This window comes from Erinaceus europaeus, chromosome 17, assembly GCF_950295315.1.
Source record: "Erinaceus europaeus chromosome 17, mEriEur2.1, whole genome shotgun sequence".
NCBI classification, from domain to species: domain Eukaryota; kingdom Metazoa; phylum Chordata; class Mammalia; order Eulipotyphla; family Erinaceidae; genus Erinaceus; species Erinaceus europaeus.
Window position 1 is genome coordinate 10300709 of NC_080178.1, and position 25211 is coordinate 10325919.

The 25211-nt window shown below is 53.3% G+C and overlaps 1 protein-coding gene across 7 annotated transcripts; it reads left to right on the top strand.

The window, feature by feature from the left end:
* The first annotated feature begins 543 nt into the window (after positions 1-543).
* On the top strand, positions 544-24732 carry CD5 (CD5 molecule). 7 transcript variants are annotated; one of them, XR_009545572.1, is made up of 13 exons: positions 544-642; positions 11871-11915; positions 12006-12056; positions 14048-14335; positions 14756-14818; positions 16030-16359; positions 17977-18270; positions 19259-19384; positions 20201-20254; positions 22211-22339; positions 22686-22777; positions 23496-23568; positions 23839-24732. XR_009545572.1 is itself a non-coding variant. In XM_060176280.1 (12 exons), exons 1-11 carry the CDS (start codon positions 594-596, stop codon positions 22772-22774), a joined length of 1518 nt encoding a protein of 505 aa, XP_060032263.1. In that variant the 5' UTR covers positions 544-593; the 3' UTR covers positions 22775-22777; positions 23496-24732. The 7 variants fall into 7 exon arrangements, 6 of the variants coding, with proteins under 6 accessions (XP_060032263.1, XP_060032265.1, XP_016042111.2 ...); XM_060176280.1 differs by having other exon boundaries at positions 23496-24732; XM_060176282.1 differs by having other exon boundaries at positions 23566-24732.
* The last annotated feature ends 479 nt before the right edge of the window (positions 24733-25211 follow it).

The window sequence follows — 25211 nt, forward strand, 5'->3', positions numbered from 1 at the left end:
GACTATGCTGTGGGCATAAGATCACCCTCAAGGCAAAGAATCTCACACATGCAGACATGGGGCTTACACGTCCAGACGCCACAGCAGAGACTCAGAGATCTCACCCACCAATGCTTAATCACATCTCTGCACACGCACACGCACACACACACAATGCTGAAGAAAGCCTAGCATCATGGGGGAGCATGAGGTGCTCTCTGCCAAACTCCCTGCTGTGGGGCTTCACCTCAGGTTCCCCCCTGCCACCCTGGAAAGTGGGGTGACGGCTTCTCTGGCTTCTCATCGCACCAGACCAGCTTCTCTCAGGGCTCCCCTCCCATGGCTCGTCCAAACCTGGCATGGTGGGCAGCTCAGGCAGGAAGCGGGCAGAGAGAGGCCAGGCAGGCCCATAATCTGAACTGGGACAGGTGGCTTCACTGGGAGGAAGTTGACAGTTCAACTTCAAACAGGGAGACGCAAGGCCTGCCTGCTCCAGTCCCAGCCCTGCCCACGCCTGCCAGCCCCGCCCCACCCCCTTCCCCGAGGGAGGAAGGCACAGGCCAGACTCCCTCTCCCCAGGGTGCCGTGTGAAGAGGTTAAGGCCTGAGGTGGCCATGGCCATGGGGTCTCCGATGACTGCCTTGTGTCTACTGGGGTTGCTGGGTGAGTTTTCCTGCTGGGGAGTCTGCAGGGGTGGGGTACCAGGCCTTAGGGGGCCAGATCTTCCCTTGGATCCACTCTGGGGCCTGAGGCCAGCTCTCTGGGGAGCATCAGAGGCTTGGGAGTCCCCATCCCTGTGCCGGACTGGACTCTGGTTCTCTCTTATAGTATTGGGGGGTGGGTCTTCCTGATCCTTTGGGGTGGGCTCCATTCTCAAAACAGACTCAGCTAGAAATCAAGGCCTATGGACCCTCTGTGTCATGCCTCTCACCTCCAGACCTCCAGACCCAGCCTCTACTTGATGCCCCCCACCCCCCCTGGGAAGCTCTCTTCTCCAGGCACGGCTGAGCTGACATCACAGACAAATGTCACCCTTGCTTTGGTCCTTCCAGCAGGGGTCTGCCTGCACTCCTGGCCTGGAGGAGGGGTTCTAGAACTTTCAGAAAGGCCCTAGGCTCTGGAGGAGTGGGCCAGGGCCATGGTAGAGAGGGTGAATCCGAGGCCTCCTGTCTGGTGGGGAGGAGGTGGAGGAAGCTAGGGTCCTTGGTCCCCGAGGTCTTTGGAGCCCCCTCCCCAGATTAGGATCAGGATCCTGCTGTTGGGGTGTCACAAGCACAAGCCCATGTAGGGGACTTACATGGTTGGGTGGGAACCCCTGTGTGCTGGTGGGTGGCGTGCACTGGGCCTGAGTCCTGGGTCCTGGGTCCCGGGCCTGCATGTGTGTTTGGAGAGCAGGCCTCCATCACCCCATTTGCAAAAGAGGGGTGGCTCTGAGTCTTCTGGGGGCTTGGAAGAGCTGCTGTGTGACAGGAGTGCCAGCTCCAGGTAGGGAAGGTGAGGAGGGCAGGGGGGGAGGACTCTGCGTCCTCCCAGTATGCAGGGAAGGGGTTCAGGGGACCTGCCGATCTAGTCAGGGTGCCTCAGGCTTCCCTGGGAGCCTGGTGTGTAGGGGAGAGCATGCGTGTGAGTGTGTGCAAAGGAGTTGGCGGGTGTGAGTCTGCGTGTGTGTGTGTGTTTGTGGTTGTATGTGAACTGTGCAAATTTGTGTGTTTCTATGAACAGAACATGGCTTCCAGGTTTCCTGGTGCACATGTGTGTGTATGTGAGAGAGACATAATGGTGTGTATGTACGTGCACATGACTGAGCTCACAAAAACACCTCTGTTCCCAGGTCAGAGGCCTAAAGACACTTACCTCCCCCAGCCTCTCCCAGGACCCCATAAGGGAGGGGCTGCTATTGACCTTCTTAATTCTTCACCACTTAATCCTGTGACCTCTGACCCCATAGGAGTGGAGGCTGGTCAAAGTTCCAGCTGGGTGTAGGGGTGATCTGTGAGTCTCCCACTCAAATCCCACAGTAGGGTGACCAGGTATAGTCTTGAGTTGGGGGGGGGAAGAGCCTTCTCCCCAGTGTGGGAAATTTCTGGAACCCCAGGCACACTTGGCTTCTGGAAAAAGAGAGAGAGAGAGGAGAGCTGGAGATTCTCAAACACTGCCACTGCTTGCTGGGCCCCAGCCTACAAAATAACTTCGATATCATTTCTTCCTTAAGTTTCCCTGCATTGAATGAGGTAGGAGACCCTCTGTTCCCTATTTCACAGCTGGGAAAACTGCGGCCAGAGCTCAGCACTTGCCCTCCATACACACACCCTCGGGGAGGCCCCTCCGAGCCCATGAACTACATACAGTACAGGCTCCCAGAGTCACCCACAAGCAGGAAAATGGCCACAGGCCACAACCATCCAAGCAATAGACAGCCAGGCAGGGCTAGGGTGCAGGGAATGGTCCTTCAGGGTCCACACAACAGAGCTTTGGGACCCTGTGTCCTCAGCAGTTTGAATTCCCACCTGCCATTTGCCAGCCGCTGTCCTTGAACCTTTGGAAGGAGTTTCTGTTTCCTCATCTACAAAATGGACGCAGTGGCTGCAGCTGCCTCTCAGGGGTGTCTACAATCAGATGGAGCACTGCACAGAGAGTCTTGGGAATGGCGGGATGCCTGCGGCCAAGGGCTCACATGCGAGCAATAATTGTCGTTGATGACTATCATTGATTAGAATCGGTTAGTCTCTGAGTCAGCCAGTAATGGGGTGAGGCAAAACCAGTGGGGAGGGATGGGGAGTCTGCCACACAACGGCTTAACCACCTCTCCTTCTCTAACTCAGTTCTCTGGCACTGGCTGTTCATCCATCCATCCATCCATTCATTCATCTACAATTCTTTTTTTTTTTTTTTAACCAATGGCTCAGCTGTTTTATGGTGGTGTTGGGGATTGAACCTGAGACGTTGGAGCCTCAGGCAGGAAAACCGTTTGTATAACCATCATGCCATTTCACCCCGGCCCTACAAATTTCTCATGAGTGCCTGCTACGTGTCCAGTTCAGGGCAAATCCCTGGGTACAAGGCAGAGATAGGTCACCTGTCCCCACATGGGAGTGGTGAAAGGGGCCAAGTGTGTCAGCCAAGATTCCTAGGGTGGCACCCAGCTAACTGGCCTCAGTTCCCCCATCTGTAATAAGGGGAAGGCCGGTTCTAGGGCTCTACTGTGGTAGCTGCTAAGGGAGAGATAGGGACACTTTCTCCTGTCAAGGCCCATGGGACATTATACCATTCTCTTGGGAAGTACGGAATGATCCAGTCAAAAATTACAACTTAGGAGGGCTGGGTGGTGGCACACCCAGTTGAGCACACATGTTACTGTTTGCAAGGACCCGAGTTCAAGCACCAAGGAGACTCTTCATGAGCCATGAAGCAGGGCTGCAGGTGTCTCTCTGTCTCTCTCCCTCTCTATCTCCCTATCCCCTTTCGATTTCTCTGTCTTATCAAATAAAATAGAAAGGAAAAAAAGAGAAACAATAGCTGCTGGGAGCAATGGATTTGTCGTGCAGGCACTGAGCTCCAGCAATAACCCTGGTGGCAATAAGTACATAAATAAATAAAAAATTTTAGTCACGGAGACAGCATAATAATTATGCTAAAGACTTTCAAGCCCGAGGTTTTGAAATCCCAGGTTCAAACCCCAGCACCAGCATAAGCCAGAGCTAAGCAGTGTTCTGGTAAAAAAAAATTTTTTTAAATCAAATTAGAATTTAATGTTGTTATGTATGAAAAAGAGCTCCTAGATGTGTGAATTTTTTAAAAATTTCTTCATATTTATTTATTTATTTTCCCTTTTGTTGCCCTTGTTGTGGTTTTTTTATTGTTGTAGTTATTATTGTTGTTACTGATGTCGTCGTTGTTAGATAGGACAGAGAGAAATGGAGAGAGGAGGGGAAGACAGAGAAGGGGAGAGAAAGATAAGACACCTGCAGACTTGCTTCACCACCTGTGAAGCGACTCCCTGCAGGTGGGGAGCCAGGGGCTCGAACCAGGATCTTTAGGCTGATCCTTGCACTTTGAGCCACGTGTGCTTAACCCACTGCGGTACCGTCCGACTCCCTGTTTGTTTTATTTTTAAGATTTATTTTACTTGTTTCACCTGAGCTAGTTTCAAATGAGAGAAGCCAGAGCACAGCTGCACCACGGGGGATCGAACCAGGAGCCTCAGGCATGCAAGTCCTGTGTTCTACCCACTGAGCCACCTCCCCAGCTTGGAGACAGGGTTTCTGCTCAGAATCTGCCATTATCAAGCTGGGTGACCTGGAGAAGCTCACTCACCCTCTCTGAACCTCCACTTTCTGATCTGACAATGGGAGGCCAGCGGAGTGTCTTCCCCAAAGGGCCACAGTTGGGGAGAATGGGTCCCAGGTTGAAAGAGAGTTTGGGGATACGTGAAAGGGCTTGTCCCTCTGACAGTGAGGACACAAACACAGCATGGAATTTGTGCAAATCCAGTCAGCCCAGCCAACCCAAGGGAAGAGAGCTGGGAGAGAGCCGAGGCAGCCACCGGTTAAGTCTCTTGCCTGCATGGGTTCTGGGTGATTGAGATTAGTGACCCAAGCACCCCCTTTCCTGGCTCCATCCTCCAAGCCACTGAGCCCAGAGATGCAGCGCTTGTTCAGCTGTGAACTAGCTCCTAGAGAACCCCCACACACACACACACACACTCACCTCTTCACCAGGGAAAGCAGATGATTGCTTACTGGGAAAGCAGATGATTGCTTTGCTCACCTTCTATGTGACAGGGTAGGATGGAAGCCTTTATATTGAAGAGGGTTCTCTGACCTTCAGTTTCTTATCATGAGTAAAGGAGAAGCCAGTATGCTCCCCACCAAAAATAAATAAATAAATTGAAGAAAAAAGACAGGCAGATAGGTTGTGTTTGTTGTAATGTCAGAAGTGCCATTCTGGAGAAGGTTCTGATTCTTTAAAGGCATCATTGTTGATGAGAGAGTGTATTTGACATCCAAGTGACAATCGATCAGTCTCTTGGTTGCCTTAGCAGTGAAGCAGAGTGGAGAAAAAACAATAGTGTCCCACATGGGTTGGTGGCCCCTGTTTGTTTATCATCACTGTTCTGTCAGCAGCAGCACCCCAGTGGCCTGAGTCCTGGGTGTCACCAGTCCCTCGGAATGTCACAACCTGGACACCAGGAGGGCTGTAATGGCAGAGGCTCGAGGGGCCAGGCAGAGAAGAGGAGTGAATCCAGGGCTACCAGTCTGAGTTAAAGTCTGGCTGTGATGACTACCACAATGTGGGGCCGATAAATCAAGTCCATAAACGTTCGCTTGCAGTTCTAACCCCCCCCCCCATATTTGTACATTTTGATCAAGTACACTCGGTGCCAATTCTGACCTGAATCAATAAGAGGTTATTTGCAGGGGGCTAGGCAATAGTGTGCTCAGTAGAATCCACAGGTACCATACAAGATTCAAGCCCCCAGTCCTCACCTGTAGGGGAGAAACTTCATGAACAGTGGAGCAGTGCTGCAGGTGTCTCTCCTTCGGTATCTCTCTCTCTCTCTCTCTCTAGATTACCCTCTATCAAAATATTTAAACTGGCCACCAAGGACTGGTGGATAAGCACCAAGCCCCAATGAAAACGCTGGTGTAGAAAAGAGAAAGAGAAAGAGAAAGAAAGCGAGAGAAAGCGAGAGAGAGAGAGAGAGAGAGAGAGAGAGAAAGGAAAGAGGCTGTTGGGGGTGGAGGGGAAGGAGTAAGGGGTTCACCAGTAGAGTACACACATTATTACCATGCTCAGGGACCCAGGTTTGAATCACCAAGCCACTGAGCAGTGCTGCAGTGTCTCTCTCTCCCTCTCCCTCTCCCTCTCTTTCTCTGTCCCTATCTCTCATCCTCTAGCCAACATCCAGGTTGCACAAGGAGGAGGAGAAATACGGGAATTCATCTGCTCTCGCGGGATTTCAGCAGGGGTAAAATGGCTCCCTCCCAGCAAACCCGGGAGAGTGAGTTCCTTGAACTCTCTTCTCTCTGGCTTTTTCAGGCTGACTTTTGCCTGAGCTGATTCGTCTGAGCTCTAAATTGCAGGGCTTTGGAGGAGAGCCTGGCCCTGAAAAAAGAAAAAAAAAAAAAAAGGGGGGGGGACTTTAGGGGAGCTGCCATTCCAAGCAGGCAGCTCGGACGCGGTTGTGATGGCGGCCGGGGAAACGGAGTCCGGCATCTCTGCCTGCTGTCCCTCGGGTCCGCACTGCTGCAGCAGCCGGCCTGGGGCCCAGGGCTGTGTGCAGGGATGAGTAAGCGGCGGCTCTGGAGGCGGCTATGAGAGCCCTAAATACACACAGGCTGCAAGACTCAGGCGGAGGAAGAGGCTGGTCTGGGCTGAGGAAACAGCTAAAAGAAAGAAAAGACTTGATGGACAGACAGAAAGACCAAGCCTCAGAGTCAGGCAGGCAGGCAGGCAGCTCGCTGGCCACCCCCTGACCGTCCAGTCACCCCCTGAGAAGCTTCAGAGACTAAAGATGAGAGCTCATAGAAACGTGAGCCAAGAGGAAGGGGAAGGCGTCTGGAATCTCTAACTTCCTGGTTTAACACACAAGACTGAGCTCAGAGAGGCCGCGTGGCTGTCCAGGCTCACACAGCAAGTTCACATCTTGCCCTCTTGCGCGTTTCATTAACCACGTTCATGTCTTTGCAACAGGTTTGCAGGCCAGGTCGACGCAGGTGCAGTCTTCTCTGTGAGGAGGAGGTGGGCAGCTGGGCCCAGTGGGCAGAAGCACAGACTCTGTGCCAGCTGTGAGCAGCTGCTCAGACAGCTTATTTAGACTCTCTCATTCTCCTCTGTAAAATGGGCTGGGTGGGGGGTGGGGGTAGAGAGCATAATGGTTATGCAAAGAGATTCTCATGCCTGAGGCTCCAAGGTCTCAGGCTCAATCCCCTGCACCAGAGCTGATCAGCACTCTGGTAAAATTATATATGTATATGTATATGTATATGTATATGTATATGTGTATATATATATATATATATATGATAAAAAATAAAATGGGCAAAACAGTAGCTCCAACCCATAGAGTTGCAGTGAGGTTTGGGAGCAATAATATGTTTTTATTTTATTTTACTTTATTTGGCTAAGGCTCAGAATCCACCACTCCCAGCGGCTTTTTCTTTATATTTTATTTGAAAGGAGATAGGGAAATTGAAAGAGGAAGGGAGGAACAGAGAAAGAGAAACAAAGACAGACTGGGTGATGATGCTTCTGGTTGATTACACACATTATACACTGTGCAAGGACCCAGGTTCAAACCCCAAGTCCCTCCTGCAGGGAGAGAGGCTTCACTGGCAGTGAAGCAGTGCTGCAGGTGTCTCTCTTTTTCTTTCTCTGTCTCCCCTTCCCTTCTCAATTTTTCTCTGTCCTATCAAATAAATTAACTAATTAAAAATTTTTTAAAAGTTAAGACACCCGCAGACCTCCTCCCCTCACGAAGCTTCCCCGTGCAGGTGGAGAGCATAAGCTTGAACCTGGGTCCCTGCACAAGGTAATGTGTGCACTCCACTGGGTGTGCCACCACCAGGCTTCCTTGGAGGCGTAAATACATACAAATGCCTGGGAATGAGAGTGGTGATGGCGATCATGGTAGAAATGGTGGTGATGGTGGTGACTATGGAGGTGACAGTCATCACGGTGATGATGATGGTGGAGGTGATGGTGATAGCTGTTAGAAATATGAGACAAGTAGAGTCAGGTGTACAGACGAAGGAGTTTTAATATAGTAGCTGTGGGAAAGTAAGAGTCCCTGCCAGGGGAGCCTAAGAAGCCCTGGCAGGGGGGAGCTTAGGAGCCTGCCTTGGGACAGATTGGTGGTGCATTATATAGTGTCTTGACTCAGGGCTATTTTCAGTGGGGTGGGAAGGCCTGGTGGTCTTAGATTGATTGATGTATTCAAAAATATTTCTGGTTGCTCTCCGATGCGTTCCATGAAGGCCAGAACAAGCCACATTTATCCTGTGTAGGTGAGGGGGCTGCTTGTTCCCAGCACAGCACCCTGCAGTCTGTTTCAGCGAGATAAGTTCTCTCCGTGAGAGTAGAGGGGGTCAGGCCTCAGCATATTCCTTTCTATAGCAGTGGTGATGGTTGTGATGGTGGCTGAATACAAGACATTAGTAATGGGGAGTCAGAGAAAAGTGGGGTGTATGGGATGATGTGGGGTGTGGTGATGATGATGGCGGTGGTATTACTGATGATGGTGGTATTAATGCCAACGATGGGACCAGGAAATTCACCTTCGCTGAGGACAGACAGACCCCAGAGGGAGGCGAGGCCCCGGAATGCACAAGTGCTTTTTCTCAACAGAGCGGTTTCTTTTGCAGAACACCCCCCACCCACTCATCCACCCCCGGCTCTCCACCTTGCTCAGTCTTTCTAGAGGGTACGCTTGGAGCAGGGCCCATGCTGTCCCATGTGCCATCTGTAGGGATGCCCTGTCCTTGTCACCAGGAGCTGCTGGGTCTGACTTTGCCAAAGCTTCAAGGTCTCAACACGTTGGAGACACCAGTGGGTGGCAGAGAGCAAGAGCAGGGGGTCTGAAAGGAGTCAGGCTTTGTGGGCATGTCCCACCATCTCTGCTCACTCTGTGGGGATATGAGAAAGAGCTGCACTGGAGCCAACAGGCGATGCCCCTTGTAATGGGTGAGGCCCTAGGTTTGAGCCTGACACCAAACAGGAGTATCACAGAACCAAAGGAAGTTCCACAGTGGTGGAGTGGCACTCTGGTGTCTCTATCTCTCCATTCATCCCTCTAGTTCTATATCTGAAATTAAAAGAATAAGATAATTGACTGGGCAGTGATGGATTCATGTGTGTGCAAGGATTCAAAGTGACATACACACTGTGAAGTCATGAAGTCTGTGTCCTGGCCTCCCCACCACCACACACATGCACAGAAGTTCAGCAGCCCAGCCCTGCCCACACCCCAGCAACCAGCACTGAGATCTGAACATGGCTTGCAGAGAGAGGGACTAAGTCCCAGATATACAGTATTTCATTTCATCCTCACACAGTCCTCTAGAGCTGTCCTCGGTTGTCCCCATGCTACACAGAGGCTTGGTCTCGTGCCCCAGGGCCCACAGGCAGGAAGTGGCACAGCGAGCACTCAGACCCAGAAGAAAGATACCAGCTCTGGAAAAACTGTCCTGTGTCGTAAGCCCCAAAGGGTGGGTCTTTGTGTCTCCTCTCCCCTGTGAGTGCCTCAGCCCTCGTGGCTCAGCCAAAGTGGTTCTAAAGGCAAGCAGCCACAGTCAGGATGGGAAGCTGGAGTGACAGAGAGAGAGAGAAGTGAGAGGTGAGGGCAGGGCAAAGGACCCTTCTCACCTCCTCTCTCCATATTGGCTGGGCATCTCCATTATACCCCTACCCTATTACAAGACCACCTTTGAAAAGAGGCCTCTAAAAATTTTACTTAATTGGATAGAGACAGAGAATTGAAAGGGGAGGGGAAGATAGTGAGGGAGAGAGAGAGAGAGATACCTGCAGCCCTGCTTCACCACTTGTGAAGCTTTCCCCCTGCATGGGGGGACCAGGGGCTTGAATCTGGGTCCTTGTGCACTGTAATGTCTGCGTTTAACCAGGTGTAGCACCACCTGCCACCCCCCCTTTTTTTTAATAATTGAGAGGTTTTATTTTTTAGAGCAGTTTTAGGTTTGCAGAGATCACACAGAAAGTAGAAGGTTCCCATACACCCCACTTTTCCCTGACTCCCCATTACTAATGTCTTGTATTCATGCAGTGTACTTTTTACAATCTATGAATCAACATAAACAGATGATTATTAACTGAAGCCTATGGTTAATCTTTGTTTTGTATATTTCTATATATTTTATATATTCACCATTACAGTATAGTACAGGATAGTGTCACTTAAAAAATACATAGTTCACCTATTCATACTTAAAAATTTTATTAGTGATTTAATATTGATTTACAAAATTATGAGGTAACAGGTATAATTCCATACCATTCCCACCACCAGAGTTCTGTGTCCCCATTCCTTCCACTGGAAACTGCAGTGGTTCTCCCAAGGTCACAGATGTGGGTTGACTATTATTTCTATAACTATCTGTCTATATTTATATCTATTTGCCCATTTTTTTCTTATAGTCTTGCCTTCTCTGTTGTATGCTTTACATTGAGTTGTTCTAGCTCTCCCCCTGCCAAGAAAATTGGTTCAGTCCTGCTAGTTTCGCGGGCCCGCTTATCCCCGCCCCAAGGAACCCCGAGAGAGTTCCAGAGTTCCAGAGTTCCAGAGTTCGAGAGTTCTTGGCGCCGCCGCGGGGGGCAAGAGGCAACAGAGTTCTGTTTGGTGATTAGTTTGGGTTAGTTTATGAATCGTTGTTCCTGAATAAAGAAATACAGCTTCCCTGCCCAGGCGTGTGTCCTCGGGTCTCTGTTACCCGCCCGTGAAGCTAGTCCGGCCTGCTGGAGCCTCCGAATTTTAACAACACTTCTCTTCCTTTCTAAGTCACATCTATACCTATTACATACTTCTAAGTGTCCTTCCTTTTTTCCTCTTCTTTCTCTGGGTCCTGATGAAATTGAAGTTCTGAGCCCTCTGATTGTCTTACCCTAACACTTCTCCCCCTCTGGGAGTATGGAACAGAATTTTTTATGGGGTGCAGAAGGTGTAAGTTAAAGAGGCCTTTCTTTTTGTTGCCTTATTGTTGTAATTATTATTGTTGTTCTTACAGATGTCCTTGTTGTTGGATAGGACAGAGAGAAATGGAGAGAGGAGGGGAAGACAGAGAGGGGGAGAGAAAGACACTTGCAGACCTGCTTCACCACCTGTGAAGTGACTCCCCTGCAGGTGGGGAGCCGGGGCCTCAAACCGGGATCCTTATGCCGGTCCTTGCGCTTTGCGCCATGTGCACTTAACCTGCAGCGCTACCAAAGAGGCCTTTTTAACGCCCAGTAATATTATATCAAAAGTAGCTTCAGCTTAAGTAAGTAGAGCCGCTCTCTGGAGCAGCCCCCAGTTCCCTATGAGAAGCAGGCCCAGAGTAAGGCAGGGGGCAGTCACAGTGGGAGGGGAACGCAGGCCACACAGGGCTGTCACCCACTCCTCACCAGGATCTGTCTGTGTCCCATCCATGGATGGGCTGAGTCCCAGCTCCCTCTCCCCTCTCAGCAGTCTTTTTTTTTTTCCCTCTAGAGAAAGGCTAAGAGACAGAGAATGCTAAAGAGGGGAGGGTGAAAGAGACAAAGACAGGGAGACACAACAGTACACCTCCACCATTTGTGTAGTTTTCACTACACTACTCCCCCCACACACACACACACACACACTCCAGCCCCTACCTTGCTAAAGCTGCCTTGTGCGGATCTGGGGCTCAAACATGAGTCTGTGTGTGTGGAAATGGGTGCTCTCTACCAGGTGATCCACCTGCTGGTGTCACATTTCTTTCATTCGTTCTCTTTCCTTCATTCTCCCTTTCCCTCTTTCTTTGTTCCTTTTATTATTATTATTTATTTATTTCAAAAGACTGACTGCATTACCGCAAAGAGACAATCTGAGGAGATGGCTGGGGACAGCAGCAGAACCTCTGCCCGCAGGTGGGGTTCACACGGGTCTGTGTGTGCCCTCACATCCGCAGAACTGCTCACCCGCCAGTTTCACTGCGTGTTCTTTTAGAAAGTCAAGTCTCCCTTAAAGAAAAACAACTGACAGGTGCAGCCCATTCACTGCCTTATTGACCGTCACCCCCTCACCCCCCCCCCCGTGAAAATCCTTCACCCCTATTGTGGGGGAGGGGGCAGAAAAAGAAAAGGCCAGTGATGAGGGGTACTGGGGAGAAGAGGCAGGAGGGAGGACTCACTTCCTGACCACCACCCCCCACTCCCTGCAGCCACTTCCTGCCTGGGAGAGAAGGACTGGAGAGGAGAATGCCCAGGTGAGGAGGAGCCCTGTAGGGATCTAGGGGGTAGTGGGGAACAGGAAAGGGGATTCTGACTGTCCTGCTGACCTTCCTGTCTCCTTACAGACATTACCCCTTACAGGGAAAAGGTGGGAGTGAAAAGGTGGGAGGACCCAGGTAAGGAGGTGCTATGGCAAGGGTGGGGGTGGGGTGGAAATTAGACTGTGATTCTATCAAGCTGTAGGGGCGTCTGCCAGTGCAGAGCCCTTCCCCATTAGGGAAAGAGAGAGGCATGCTGGGAGTGTGGATCAACCTGTCAACGCCCTTGTTCAGCGGGGAAGCAATTATAGAAGCCAGACCTTCCAACTTCTGCATCCCACAATGACCCTGGGTCCATGCTCCCAGAGGGTTAAAGAATAGGAAAGCTATCGGGGGAGGGGAGGGGATACAGAGCTCTGGTGGTGGGAATTGTGTGAAGCTGTACCCCTCTTATCCTATGTTTTTGTCAGTGTTTCCTTTTTAAATAAATAAAAAATTAAAATAAAAAATAAAAAAATTTTTAAGCTGCTACCTGGACCAGGGAGACAGCACAGCAATAGTGCACAGGACTGGTGTGTGAGAGGTCCCAGGTTCAATTCCCAACACCAGCTGAGCTAAGCTGTGCTCTAGGAAAAAGTATAAGAAGTTGAGGGCTAGACATGCTCAGCGGGGAAGCAATTACAGAAGCCAGACCTTCTACCTTCTGCAACCCTCAATGACCCTGGGTCCATGCTCCCAGAGGGATAGAGAATGGGAAAGCTACTGGGGAGGGGGTGGGATATGGAGATTGGGCGGTGGGAATTGTGTGGAGTTGTACCCCTCCTACCCTATGGTTTTGTTAATTAATCCTTTCTTAAATAAAAAAAATTTAAAAAAAAAGAAGTTGAGGGCTAGGCAGTAAGTAGCATAGCAGGTTAAGAGCACATAGCACGAAGTGCAAGGAACAGCGTAAAGATCCTGGTTCGAGTCCCTGGCTTCTCACCTGCAGGAGGGTCACTTCACAAGTGGTGAATCAGGTCTGCAGGTGTCTATCTTTCTCTCCCCCTCTGTGTCTTCCCCTCCTCTCTCAACAACAAGGGCAATAAAAATGGGAAAAAAATGGCCTCCAGGAGCTGTGGCTTCATAGTGCAGGCACCGAGCCCCAGCCATAACTCTGGAGGCAAAAGAGAAAAAAAAAAAGTATAAAAAGCTACTAGTTTAAAAATAATAATAATAAAGTGAGGGCCGGGTGGTGGCGCACCTGGTTGAGCACACATTTAACAATGCACAAGTACCCAGGTTCAAGTCCCCGGTCCCCACCTACAGGGAGGGAAGCTACACAAGTGGTGAAGTAGTAGAGAGAGTTGCAGGTCTCACTCTCTCTCTCTCCTCTATTTCTACCTCTATCCTCTCAATTCTGGCTGTCTCTATCCAATAAATACATAAAGACTAAAAAACTAAAAAAAAAAAAAAAAAAGGAGAGGATGAATGAAAGAGAAAGGAAGGAAAAAGAAGTATATAGAGAGCAGGGAGATAGGATCATCATTATGCAAAGAGATTCTCATGTCTGAGGCTGCAAAGTCCCAGGTCCAATGTCCCACCCCACCATTATCCAGAACTGAGCTGTGCTCTGATAAAATAATAATAATAATAATAATAATGAAATAAATAAATAAATGTATATGTCCAAGTTCCTTGGCCAAGTCCCCTTAAAGTACATGCAAATTGAGCTTCACTGTAATTGATTTCTGAAGTCAGGGGAAGGGGAAAATAAATCACTCAGGCTCCACCCAGGCTCTCTGTGTTCTGATATGTTTGCATCTTTGAAAACCAAATGGCAGTTTCCAAGGATGGGGGGACCTGGCTTCACAGTGTGTGTGTGAGGACCCCTTGCCCAGTACTCCAGCTGCCTCTGGGCTCTGAGGTCTCGAGTCCCAGGGTTCTACACCAACTGGGTCTCTGGAAAGTTCTTGTAGCTAAACTTCAAGGAACAAGACAGGCAGCCCGTGGGCTGGGGAGAGCTACAGGGAACTGCTGGGGGGATGGGGTTCCAGGTGGTGAGGGGGCCATGAGGAGGGCCCTTCTTGCTGGACTCCCCCACACACACACACATACAAACACGTACTTCCCACACCTCTCTCACCCCCTAGACGTCCCCGTGAAGCTGAATGGCTTCGACTCGAAGTGCCAGGGCTGGGTGGAAGTGTGCTGGAAGAAAGGTTGGTACCCAGTGTCATGGAGGAGCTGGACACAGAAGATGGACATCTCTCAGGCCTCCAAGCTCTGCCAGAAACTGCACTGTGGGAATGCCCTGACCTTTTTTGATGGCATGCCTGAATCCCCAAAACACATCACCTGTCAAGGAGCAGTGGGGTCCTTCTCCAACTGCAGCCTCAACATGGTACACAAGAGGGACTCTCTGGGCGTGGTCTGCATCGGTGAGTAGCAAGATGGCCCTTTGGGGTCTCCTGGCCTGGGACGGCCATCTGGAGCTAGGGATCGGCCCAAGCAGGCAGGTGAAGAGAACTCCCCTAAAAAATACAGTGGAGCAGAGGTGAAAGGCTGAGGGGGGCTGATCCCTGCCTGGGAGAATAGGAAAAGTCATAGACTGGCTCATTCTCCTCTGCTAGCCTCAGTTTCCCAGACTGTGAAATGGGCAGGGGCTGACCACACACAGGGGCTTAGAGACAGCGGGTGGATCGGGCTTCATGGGGTGATGACACCCACAGCTGTGGGTTCCAGATCTTCCTCAGCACTGCTGGCTGCCACCCCCAGCTCTCCCTGCAGTTCCCCCACCCATGCCCTGTCCCTGCCTCCCAGGGCTTCCTGGCTCTTCCTTCACCTGAGTCTCATTCCAGAACCGAAGAAGACAACCCCTGCACCCACAGTCCCGCCACCCACGCCAACTCCGGAGCCCACAGGTGAGCACATGAGGAAGGAGTCAAGGGTGGACACTCACAGACTGGGGCCTGCTGCGGCAGCTCCACAGGTCAAAAGGGGGGAAACTGGAGGGGGCTAAAGGCAGCTGGGTGGTGTGGCCTGCTGACACGCATCTTGGGGAGATGTGAGGCTGTTCCCTTGTGACAACAGCAGTCTTACAAATCAATATTACTTCAAAAAAGTGGCCTAAAGGTGGGTGGTGTTGGTGTTGGGAGGTGGTGCACCTGGTTAAGTGCACACAGGACCCAGGTTCAAGCGCCCCCCCCCCCCCGCTCCCCACCTGCAGCAGGGAAGCTTCACGAGTCGTGAAGCAGGTCTACAGGTGTTTCTCTTCCACTGTCCCTCTTGATCTCCCCAAACCCTCTCAATTTCTCTCTGTCCTAGCAAATAAAATAGAAGAAGGGAAGGAAGGGAGAGAGAGAGAGGGAGGAAGGAAGGAAGGAAGGAAGAAAAGAGAAAGGAAGGAAGGAAGGAAGAGAGAAAGAAAGAAAGAAAGAAAGAAAGAAAGAAAGAAAGAAAGAAAGAAAGAATGAGAGAAAGAAAGAAAGGAGGAAATGCCTGCCAGGATGGATTCATAGTTCAAGCACTGAGCCCCAGCAATAACCCTGGTACAAAACAAACAGAAGAACAGATGCCTTGGACACATCTACACCTGCTCTTCCTGCTGACCTGCAATGGAACTGGCATTTTGCTTTTACCCCGAAACCTGACATCCCACCCTGGGGCGGCTCAGAATTTATTGACTTATGTATTTGTTTAGTTATGTATTTATTCCCTCCAGGGCTATCACTGGGGCTTGGTACCACCTCTACACATCCACCACTCCTGGTGGACAATTTTTTTTTCGTTTAATTTGACAGGAAAGAGAGATATTGAGAGGGGAGGGGAGAAAGAGAGAGGGAGAAAGAAATAGAGACACCTTTAAACATGCTTCACTGCTCATGAAGCGTTCCTCCCACAGGTGGGGAGGGAGCTGGGATTCAAACCCGGGTCCTCGCACATGGAGATATGTGTGCTTAACCAGGTGTTGGAGATATGTGTGCTTAACCACCTGACGCCCATGTCCAGGGCATTTGGGACTCACCACAACCACCCAGGGAAGTCAGCTGGGTGATCATCTGTCTGTGGGTGGCAGGCACAGCACCTTCAGTGCTCCGACCAGTCCACCTAATTCTCCTCGAATCCCCACCAGATCCTCCCAGGATGCAGCTGCTGCCCGGGTCCTGGGGTCTGCAGTGCGCGGGCTGGGTGGCCTCCTACCATGGCAGCCTGGGTGGCACCATCAGCTCCAAGAACCAGGACAGGGCCCATGGGCTGCTGAATTTCATCTGTGACACACTTCAGTGTGGCTCCTTCCTGCGGTTCCTGGACACCGAGGCCACTGAGACCCCCAGCTCAATGGAGAATCCAGTCCTCCCCATTCGGTGGAAGATCGAGAACTCGAGCGTCAGCATCCTGGAGCAGCCTTTACAGGAGGCCCAGCTCAGGGATTACAGCCCAGCTCTCGCCATCGTCTGTTCTGGTGAGTGAGGCCTGTTACAGGCTGTGCCCGGATGGTCAGGGCTGGGCACTGTGGAGAGCGAGAGCGGAGTAGAGAACGGAGCCTCTAAGACAGAGGGTGGTTTCTCCAGAGTTCACAGGCAGCGCCCTGCTAACTACTTCTGGTCTGGCATCAGAATTTCTGTTCAAATAAACTTGAAGGAATCATGTTAAGTGAGATAAGCTAAAGAAGAGGATGAGTACTGGGTGACAAAGGGAGAACACAAAGTGAAACTGGATGTGGTGTATTGCACCAAAGCAGAGCACTCTGGGAAAGGAGGGAAAGCAAGGGATGCAGGGCACTGTGGTCCTGGTACATGATGGGTGGGAAAGGACCTAAGTTTAGTGCGAAAGTGTTTTGCAAATGCCTGTCACAAGGGGACAAGAAGTTACAGCCGTGTTTCAACAACTATACTGTAAACCTACCCCTAGAAAAGTGATTACAAAAATCCCCAAACCAAAAACACTTTTTACTAAATTAAGAAAAAGTGTAATCACCATGGAAAATTTTTTCACTGCAAAAAAAAAAAGTAACGTAAACTAGCTATTACTCTCTACTATTTTTCAGAAGAATATATGGAACAATATATAGTAAAATAAGAAAGTTGACAATAGGCTACAATAAGAAAGAAAGAAAGAGGATGGCCATGGGCTGGAGGGGCTACCCCTCCAGGAATAGCACTCAGCTGCCCCACGGCCCCTTGGGCTGGGAGAGCAAAGGCGAGAAATTCCTCAGCTGGGCACCATAGCTGTGCCCGAGCCTGAGCAGCACAGAGCCTGGAGGGGTGGGCAGCACAGGAAGGGAGACCCCATATCCAGAGAAAGGAGGGAGCCCTGGGGAAAGGAGGGAGGACCTGGAGGTGCAGGGGATGCAGAGAGACTAGAATAGACGCACACACCCCTCTCCCTGCAGTGCCACCCCAACACAGCTCCAGACAGACTGACTGGTGGTGCTGGAGTGGTTGAGGGCAGGAAGCTGATGAGACACGGCCCCACCCCCTCCCCCCAAACCTGCATCTTGAGGAAAGGGAACCTCATCTGTGAGATGCTCCTTTGAGAATAAGCCTTGGAGGGAGGTGCATGTTACAATGCACAAGGACCTGGGTTCAAGCCCCCGGACCCCACTGCAGTGGGGAAAGCTTCACAAATGATGAAGCAGGTCTGCAATTTGTCTCTCGTTCTCTCCCTATCTCCCCCCTACCCTTTCAATTGCTAGTTGTCTCTATCTGATAAATAAATATAACAAACAATTTTTAATAAATAAAGATGAGCAGCCCTGGAGATGGTACAGTGGCTAGAAAGCTGGACTTGCCAGCGATTGTCCTCAAGTCCCCAGTGTCGGGTGAGCTAGAGGATGCCCTGATCCACTCTCGATCTCCCCTCCGTCTCATAAATAAAAAGCAAATCTGAAAAAAGAAAAAGCTTTGCTAGGGGGTTTGATAAGGCAGCTGACCAAAGCTGCTAAGACTGCAAAGGACTGTAACCCAAGGACACGCGGGACCCCAGCTCCAGCCCCCCCAAATCCAAAAAAAAAAAGACGGAGTCCACCTGCTGGGGAGCCCTGCCCTCACCCCTCACCCCTCCCTCCCTCCCTCTCCAGGTTTCCAGCCCAAGGTGCAGAGCCGCCTGGCAGGGGGCAGCGGCCTGTGTGCAGGCGCGGTGGAGGTGCGGCAGCGCGGGCGCTGGGCGGCGCTGTGCGAGACCTCGAAGGCGCGGGACACGGTGCTGGCGGAGGAGGTGTGTCGCCAGCAGCAGTGCGGTCCCCTCCTCTCACACCGCCTGCTGGACGCCGGCGATGCGGCCGGCCCCGGCTTCTCCTGCACCGAGAGGAACCTGTCCCTCTGCCACCACCTGCAGGACAAGAAGAGCAAGTGCAAGCGGGTGTTTGTCACCTGTGAGTGTGCGCAGCCCGCGGCTCTGGGTGCTGCCTGGAGGTCCCGCCTCGGGGTGCCAGGCATTCCAGCCTTTCAGGAGAATAGACCCAGGAGCTGGGCTGAAAGAGGGTATGGGGTGGCGGGGAGGGGGCAGGCGGTGAGAGTGCGGGAACAGCCAGCAGCCAGTGGGATCACGGGTAGGTGGCTAAGGAGTGACGAGGGCAGGTCCCCACCTGCAGGGGGAAAGCTTCACGAGTGATGAAGCAGGGCTGCAGGTGTCTCTCTGTCTCTCTCCCTCTATCACCCCCTCTCCTCTCAAGTTCTCTGTCTCTATCAAATAAATAAATAAATAAATTTTAAAGAGAGACATGGATGGATGGGTGGGTGGGTGGAAAGTAAGATGGATGGATGGTTGGTAAGATGGATAAGTGGGTGGATGAATGTGGATGGATGGATGGGTAGGTGATGGATGGGTGGAGGATTGTAAGATGGATGGATGGTAAGACTGATGAATGATGGGTGGATGGATGGATGGATGGTAAAACGGATGAAGGGTAGTTGGATGGATAGGTGGGTGGATGGATGATAAGACTGATGGATGATGGATGGAAGGATGGATGAATGGATGGGTGGATGAATGGATGGAGTGAGGGAGGATGGATGAATGGATGGATCGCTGGATGGATGAATGGTAAGTTGGATGGAGGGGTAGATGCTGGCATATGCCCAAGGTGCTATGTAGTGACAAGGTGGTCACTTCCAAGTAACTGGCAAATGGTAGAAACCTGACTGGTGAGTGGGCAGGTGGTGGCTGGAGGGTCAGCTGTTGAGAAGTGGATGGGACAGAATCCTAGAACTGGATGGAGAGGCAGCCAGGCAGGTGGCTGCCTTCTGCAGTCCCTGTGGTTGACAGGGGAGCCCACCAGCCAGTGGTGAGCTCTGGGGAGGGGGCACAGTTTGGACACCCCAGCCCAGGACTCACCTGATCTGTCTGCCCCTCCTCCCCAGGCCAGGATCCGAACCCCGAGGGCCTAGGCGCCGGCACGGTGATGAGCATCATCCTGGCCCTGGTGCTGCTGGTCCTGCTGCTGGTCCTCTGTGGGCCCCCCGCCTACAAGAAGCTGGTGAAAAAATGTAGGTGCAGGTGCCCCACCACCTCCACCCCTTCCCTTCCTTCACGCCAGGCTGCAGGCTGAGCTCAGGCAAGGCAGAGAGAGAGAAGGAGAGGGAGAGGGAGAGGGAGAGGGAGAGGGAGAGGGAGAGGGAGAGGGAGAGGGAGAGGGAGAGGGAGAGGGCTGCAACACTGATTCACCACTCGTGAAGCTTTCCCCCTGGCTGGGAGTTGGGGGCTTGAATCAGGGTCCTTGTGCATTGCAACATGTGCGCTCAACCAGGTGCGCCACCACCTGGCCGCTGGCCTGGCTCTTGTTCTGTACTTCTGGGGGGCTGTGGGGAAGCACTGCAGCACCACCCCAGCCTCTCTTGGCGCTGGCCAAGAGCTCCCAGGCGGTGCTTGGGATCAAACCCGGGGCCTCCCGCGTGGTAACTCGTGGGCTAAAACTACTGAAACTTCTGCTGGCCCCCAACCACCTCCTTTGTAACCCCAGAGTAGGGGACTCTGAAGCGTTGCCCTCCAACCCTGTGGGGAGACCCCAAGGACACCTGGCACCTTCCCCCATCTTCATGCTGGTTCATTTTTCCTAAGCATGTGTTTGCTTTGATTGGTTAATTGCTTGACTGATTAACAATAGAGAATCCCTCCACAAGGTCACAGGCCTGTCCCCAACCCCCACCGCCAGCAAGTCAGAAGGCTGAACACCCTTCCCCTCAGAAGACTCCACAGCAGCCCTTTCACCAGCCCCTGAACTCCAATCCCACCCTACCCCCATCCATACACCCTTCTTGGTCGTCCTTGCCTAACGTCCTCCCGTCACCTCCTCCCCAACTCAGACCGCCAGAAGAAGCAGCGGCAGTGGATCGGCCCCACCGAAATGAGCCAGAACAGTAAGTGTCCCCAAGGTGGGGCGTGGCCAGGAGGGCTCAGGGAGGTGGGGCGGGGCCAGGAGGGCTCAGGGAGGTGGGGCGGGGCCAGGAGGGCTCAGGGAGGTGGGGCGGGGCCAGGAGGGCTCAGGGAGGCGGGGCGTGGCCAGGAGGGCTCAGGGAGGCGGGGCGGGGCCAGGAGGGCTCAGGGAGGTGGGGCGGGGCCAGGAGGGCTCAGGGAGGCGGGGCGTGGCCAGGAGGGCTCAGGGAGGTGGGGCGTGGCCAGGAGGGCTCAGGGAGGTGGGGCGGGGCCAGGAGGGCTCAGAAAGTTGGGGCGGGGCCAGGAGGGCTCAGGGAGGTGGGGCGGGGCCAGGAGGGCTCAGGGAGGCGGGGCGTGGCCAGGAGGGCTCAGGGAGGTGGGGCGGGGCCAGGAGGGCTCAGGGAGGTGGGGCGGGGCCAGGAGGGCTCAGGGAGGTGGGGCGGGGCCAGGAGGGCTCAGAAAGTTGGGGCGGGGCCAGGAGGGCTCAGGGAGGTGGGGCAGGGCCAGGAGGGCTCAGGGAGGTGGGGCGGGGCCAGGAGGGCTCAGGGAGGTGGGGCGGGGCCAGGAGGGCTCAGGGAGGCGGGGCGTGGCCAGGAGGGCTCAGGGAGGTGGGGCGGGGCCAGGAGGGCTCAGGGAGGTGGGGCGGGGCCAGGAGGGCTCAGGGAGGTGGGGCGGGGCCAGGAGGGCTCAGAAAGTTGGGGCGGGGCCAGGAGGGCTCAGGGAGGTGGGGCAGGGCCAGGAGGGCTCAGGGAGGTGGGGCGGGGCCAGGAGGGCTCAGGGAGGCGGGGTGGGGCCAGGAGGGCTCAGAAAGATGGGGCGGGGCTAGGAGGGCTCAGAAAGATGGGGCGGGGCCAGGAGGGCTCAAGGAGGTGGGCCGGGCATCCACTGCCTTTGTCCACGTTGTGCGAGGTGGGACTGTGGCCAGCAGGGGGCGCGCACACAGAGGAGCCTGGGAATGAGTCATGAGACACCCGCTTTTCCATTGGGATGACTTGACTGTTCTAAGATCTGTGGACTTGTTTTCTCCAGAAGGGGGGAGCAGTGTTTTGTCCACGCACAGAGCCGGGGATCAAACCTGGGGCCTCGGGTTTGCAAAACACATGGAACCACCATCTGACTCACTTCTAGCCACCCTAGAGGATGGGACAACAGCCACCCCCCAACTCCTGCCTGCCCTTCCACTGTCTCCCCCACTTTATAAGGCTAGGGTTAACTCCTAGGAAGTTCTATATGGTGGGACCTGGTGTTGGTGGATGTGGTTGAGTGCACATGTTACAGTGTGCAAGGACCCACCTGCAGGGGGAAAGCTTTTCTAGTGCTGAAGCAGTGTTGCAGGAGTCTCTGTCTCTCTTCTATCACCTCAATCCCTCTTGATTTCTGGCTGTCTCTATTCAATAAATAAATTAAGGTAATAAGAAAAAAATTTAAAGTTCTATATAGTGATGTCTCTTTATTCCTCTTCCTACAAGGGGGGGGAAGCTTCACAAGCAGTGAAGCTGGTCTGCGGGTGTCTTTCTCTCCCTCTCCCTCTCTATCTCCCCTCCCCTCTCAATTTCTCTCTGTCCTATCTAATACAAAATATTTTTAAATTCTTAATCTTTTTTTACTGGATAGATAGTCAAAAATCAAGCAGGAAAGGGGTGATAGAGATGGAGACAGATACCTGCAAAACTGCTTCACCACTCTCACAGCTTTCCCCCTGCAGGTGGGAACTGGGGCTCAAACCTGGGTCCTTGTGCACTGTAATATGTGCATTCAACCAGGTGCACCACTGCTGTAGGAGGACCCTGCCCAAGAGAGAAGGGAAAGAGGGGCACATGGCAGAAGTTGGGTGTCCTGGCCTTCACCCCAGTTCCACTGTGGTGAGAGAAAATGAGAGTCTTGGATCCCCGCTGGGGGTCGGGGGCAGCTGGTCTGAGGGCCCCCTCTGCACCCCACAGTGTCCTTCCATCGTAACCACACGGCCACCACCACCGTGCGCATCCAGGCAGAGAACCCCCCAGCTGTGCACACTGTCGAGAATGAATACAGCCAGCCCCCCAGGAACTCCCAGGCCTCGGCCTACCCAGGTGGGCACAGTGGGGACTCTCGGGTGCACCAGCATGGGGGCTGATGGGACATGGCCCGGAGGAGGGCAGAGCTGACAGCAGCTGGAAATCCCAGGAGTGCAGCCCGCCCACCAAGGCCCAGACAGGCTGCTGGTGCTGTTAGCAATGTCTGCGTAGTCCTCGAAGTCTTTGAGTGGCTGGTTTGATCCCAGCAGAGGCAGGCCTGGAGCCAGCAGTGCCTGGAGTCTCCAATAGGATGTCCTCAGTGAGGGGGAATCTTTGCAGTGGGCAGGATAGCCCTGCTTCCCAACCCCGATACCCAGCCCTCCACTGCCAACAACCTCCTGCCCCTCTCCCCCTTCTGCAGCTCTGGAAGGCACCCTGCACAGGGTCTCCACACAGCCTGACAACTCCTCCGACAGTGACTATGACCTGCACATCACTCAGAGGCTGTGACTGGTGAGCACCCCCTTCCGGGGACCCCTGCATGGGCGTGGGGACACACACCCCTGGCTGCCACCCCTGCCCCTCCGTGATGATGGGGACTCAGGGATAGGGAAGAAGCAGATGTAGGGCTGAGGAGACAGTGTAGTGGATCTGCAAAGAGACACTCATGTCTGAGGCTCTGAGGTCCCAAGTTCAATCCCCAGCACCACCACCAACCAGAGCTGAGCAGGGCTCTGGGAAATAAATAAATAAATAAATAAAGGGCCAGGTTGAGTGCCCTGTTAACTGTGCACAAGGACCCAGGTTCAAGTCCTCATTCCCCACCTGCTTTCCTCCCCACACAGGGGAGAAGCTTCACAAGCAATAAAGCAGTGCTGCAGGTGTCTCTCTTTCTCCCTCTCCCCCACTTCCCTCTCAATTTCTGTCTCTATCCAAAACTAAAAAAAAAAGAAGAAGAAGAAGAAGCAGATATAGGTGACCAGAGCCTATTTGGGTGTGGGGTCAGAGCAGAGGGGGTCCCCACAGCTCCATCTTGGGGAAGATCCCATAAGGAGCCCTCCCCCAACCATGAGAGCCTGAGGGACACTGGCTCTACTGGGGAGTAGAGCTGCCAGCAGGCAGAGAAGCCTCTAACACACAGAAGCCACTGCTATCTCTGGGGGACAAAGGGGCTTAGGGCCTGACACCCCATCTTCTGGAGTGTAAGACTGCCCCTGCCTGCACCCCACAGAGCCAAGAGCTCAGGCCTATCTGTGGTTCTGCACATGGAAGGAAGTTATGTTCCCCCACCTCTGTCCCAGCAGGTCAGTGATGGTGCCACCTCTCAGATGTGCCCCCCTGCCCGCAGGTCACTTGCCACCTCCCCAGGAGCCCGGCCCAGGCGAAGAGCCCCTCCCCCAGCCCAGCCAACCAGCCCCTCCAAGGGTGGACATCACTCAGGGCCCTGTGGGTGGAAATCAGTGTCCATGTGGCCTGGGCTGTCCTGAAACTCTGTCCCCAGTAATGGGGTGCCTAGGGGTGCCGTGTCTGCTACACATTCTTTGTAAATAATGCTTTTTTGTACTTCCCTGAAGATGCGAGTGGCCAGTCTGCTTGATCTGGGTTTGCCCCTGGGGGTCCCTTTGGGGCTGCACCTGAGAAGGGGCCCTTCTGGAGGAAGCTGGCAGCCTGGTCGGTGGTCTGAACCCTTCGTGGGAAGAAGGGTGAGCTGAGTCACAGTGGGTACTGGCGTGAGGGGTGACTGCCTGGCCCAGAGTCACTTCCCCACCAGCACACCCCAGGCTCCCCATACAGCCCCCCAAGCCTCTGGGCCCCTCCCTAATGGACAGTAGGGACCAGAGAGCAGGAGCCCAGCTGTCACCCACAGAATACAGGGCTCATCATGCTGAGTCTGTGTGTACAATTGCAGGAAGGGCAAAGGCAATGGGGTTCCTGGAACCCTGAACCTTCTAAATCCCCCCTCTTCTCCACCAGGTGGGCACTGCACCACCTGACCCCAAGTTGGGGTCCCCTGTGAGCCAGAAGGGGAAAGGCCTCCTCAAGAATTGGGGGGCCTCACCGGGGCCATCAGAGGCGCCTGAGAAGCTGCAGGGGGCCTGGGGATACACTATCTGGGTCAGGGTACCCTGGGAGCAGCAGGGGGCAAAGACACAAGCCACAGAAGGTTCTGGAAGAGTCACAGGATAACATGGGAGAGGAGTGCCCGCAAGATCATGGCAATTGGAGGTGCCCACATGCCAAAAGTCTGGTCATCATGCTGCCTCCTGACCCCCCAAGACCCTCCAGGAAGCCTCACCCCACCCCCCAGCCACCAGCTCAGGACTCTTTGTCAGCAACCCTACTTGGTGGGGGATGATGCCTCAAAAAGCCAAGGAGAGGCAGCTGTTGGGAGGACAGAGGATGGGGAGCACCAAATGCCCCCTCCCAACGCCTTTTTAGATAAACTCTTTTTTTTTCCTGTGTGTACATTAATGACTCCACTACTGAGATTTTTTTTCATCATTTCAGAGATGTGGAGACAGAGGGGGGAGATGGCAGGGGGGAGAGACACCATCAAAGCACCACTCCACCCTCCATGGAGTTCCCTCAGGCACTACAGTGTGCCCACATGGCACACTACAGTGTGCTCTGACCTGGGGCTCTGCGTATGGAAAGGCGCTCATTCTCCTGGGGGAGCTATCTCCTGGCCCCGAGAGTGCTCTCTCCTCTAGTCTGGTCCCCACACACCATATCCCACACCATGGCTTCAGAGCCGCCGCAGTGGCCTGTTTAAAAGGGAGACTCCCTTCTGAGAAAGAGCTGCACTGTCCCAAGTCTCTTTGGGGACCTGTCCTTGGAGAGGCGACAGATGCTGAGGGCTTCCTGAACATTCTCTGTGTCTCAGCAGCCCACTTGCCCAGCACTCCCTAGACCTTCCAGGGGTGTCTGCCAGGTTCAGCCTTGGCCA

Coding starts and splice junctions, on each gene's coding strand:
- CD5 (XM_060176280.1), top strand. CDS start 594: ATGGCCATGGGGTCTCCGATGACTGCCTTGTGTCTACTGGGGTTGCTG. Junction 18,271..19,258: donor CAAGCGGGTGTTTGTCACCT/GTGAGTGTGCGC, acceptor CCTCCTCCCCAG/GCCAGGATCCGAACCCCGAG. Junction 19,385..20,200: donor CAAGAAGCTGGTGAAAAAAT/GTAGGTGCAGGT, acceptor TCCCCAACTCAG/ACCGCCAGAAGAAGCAGCGG.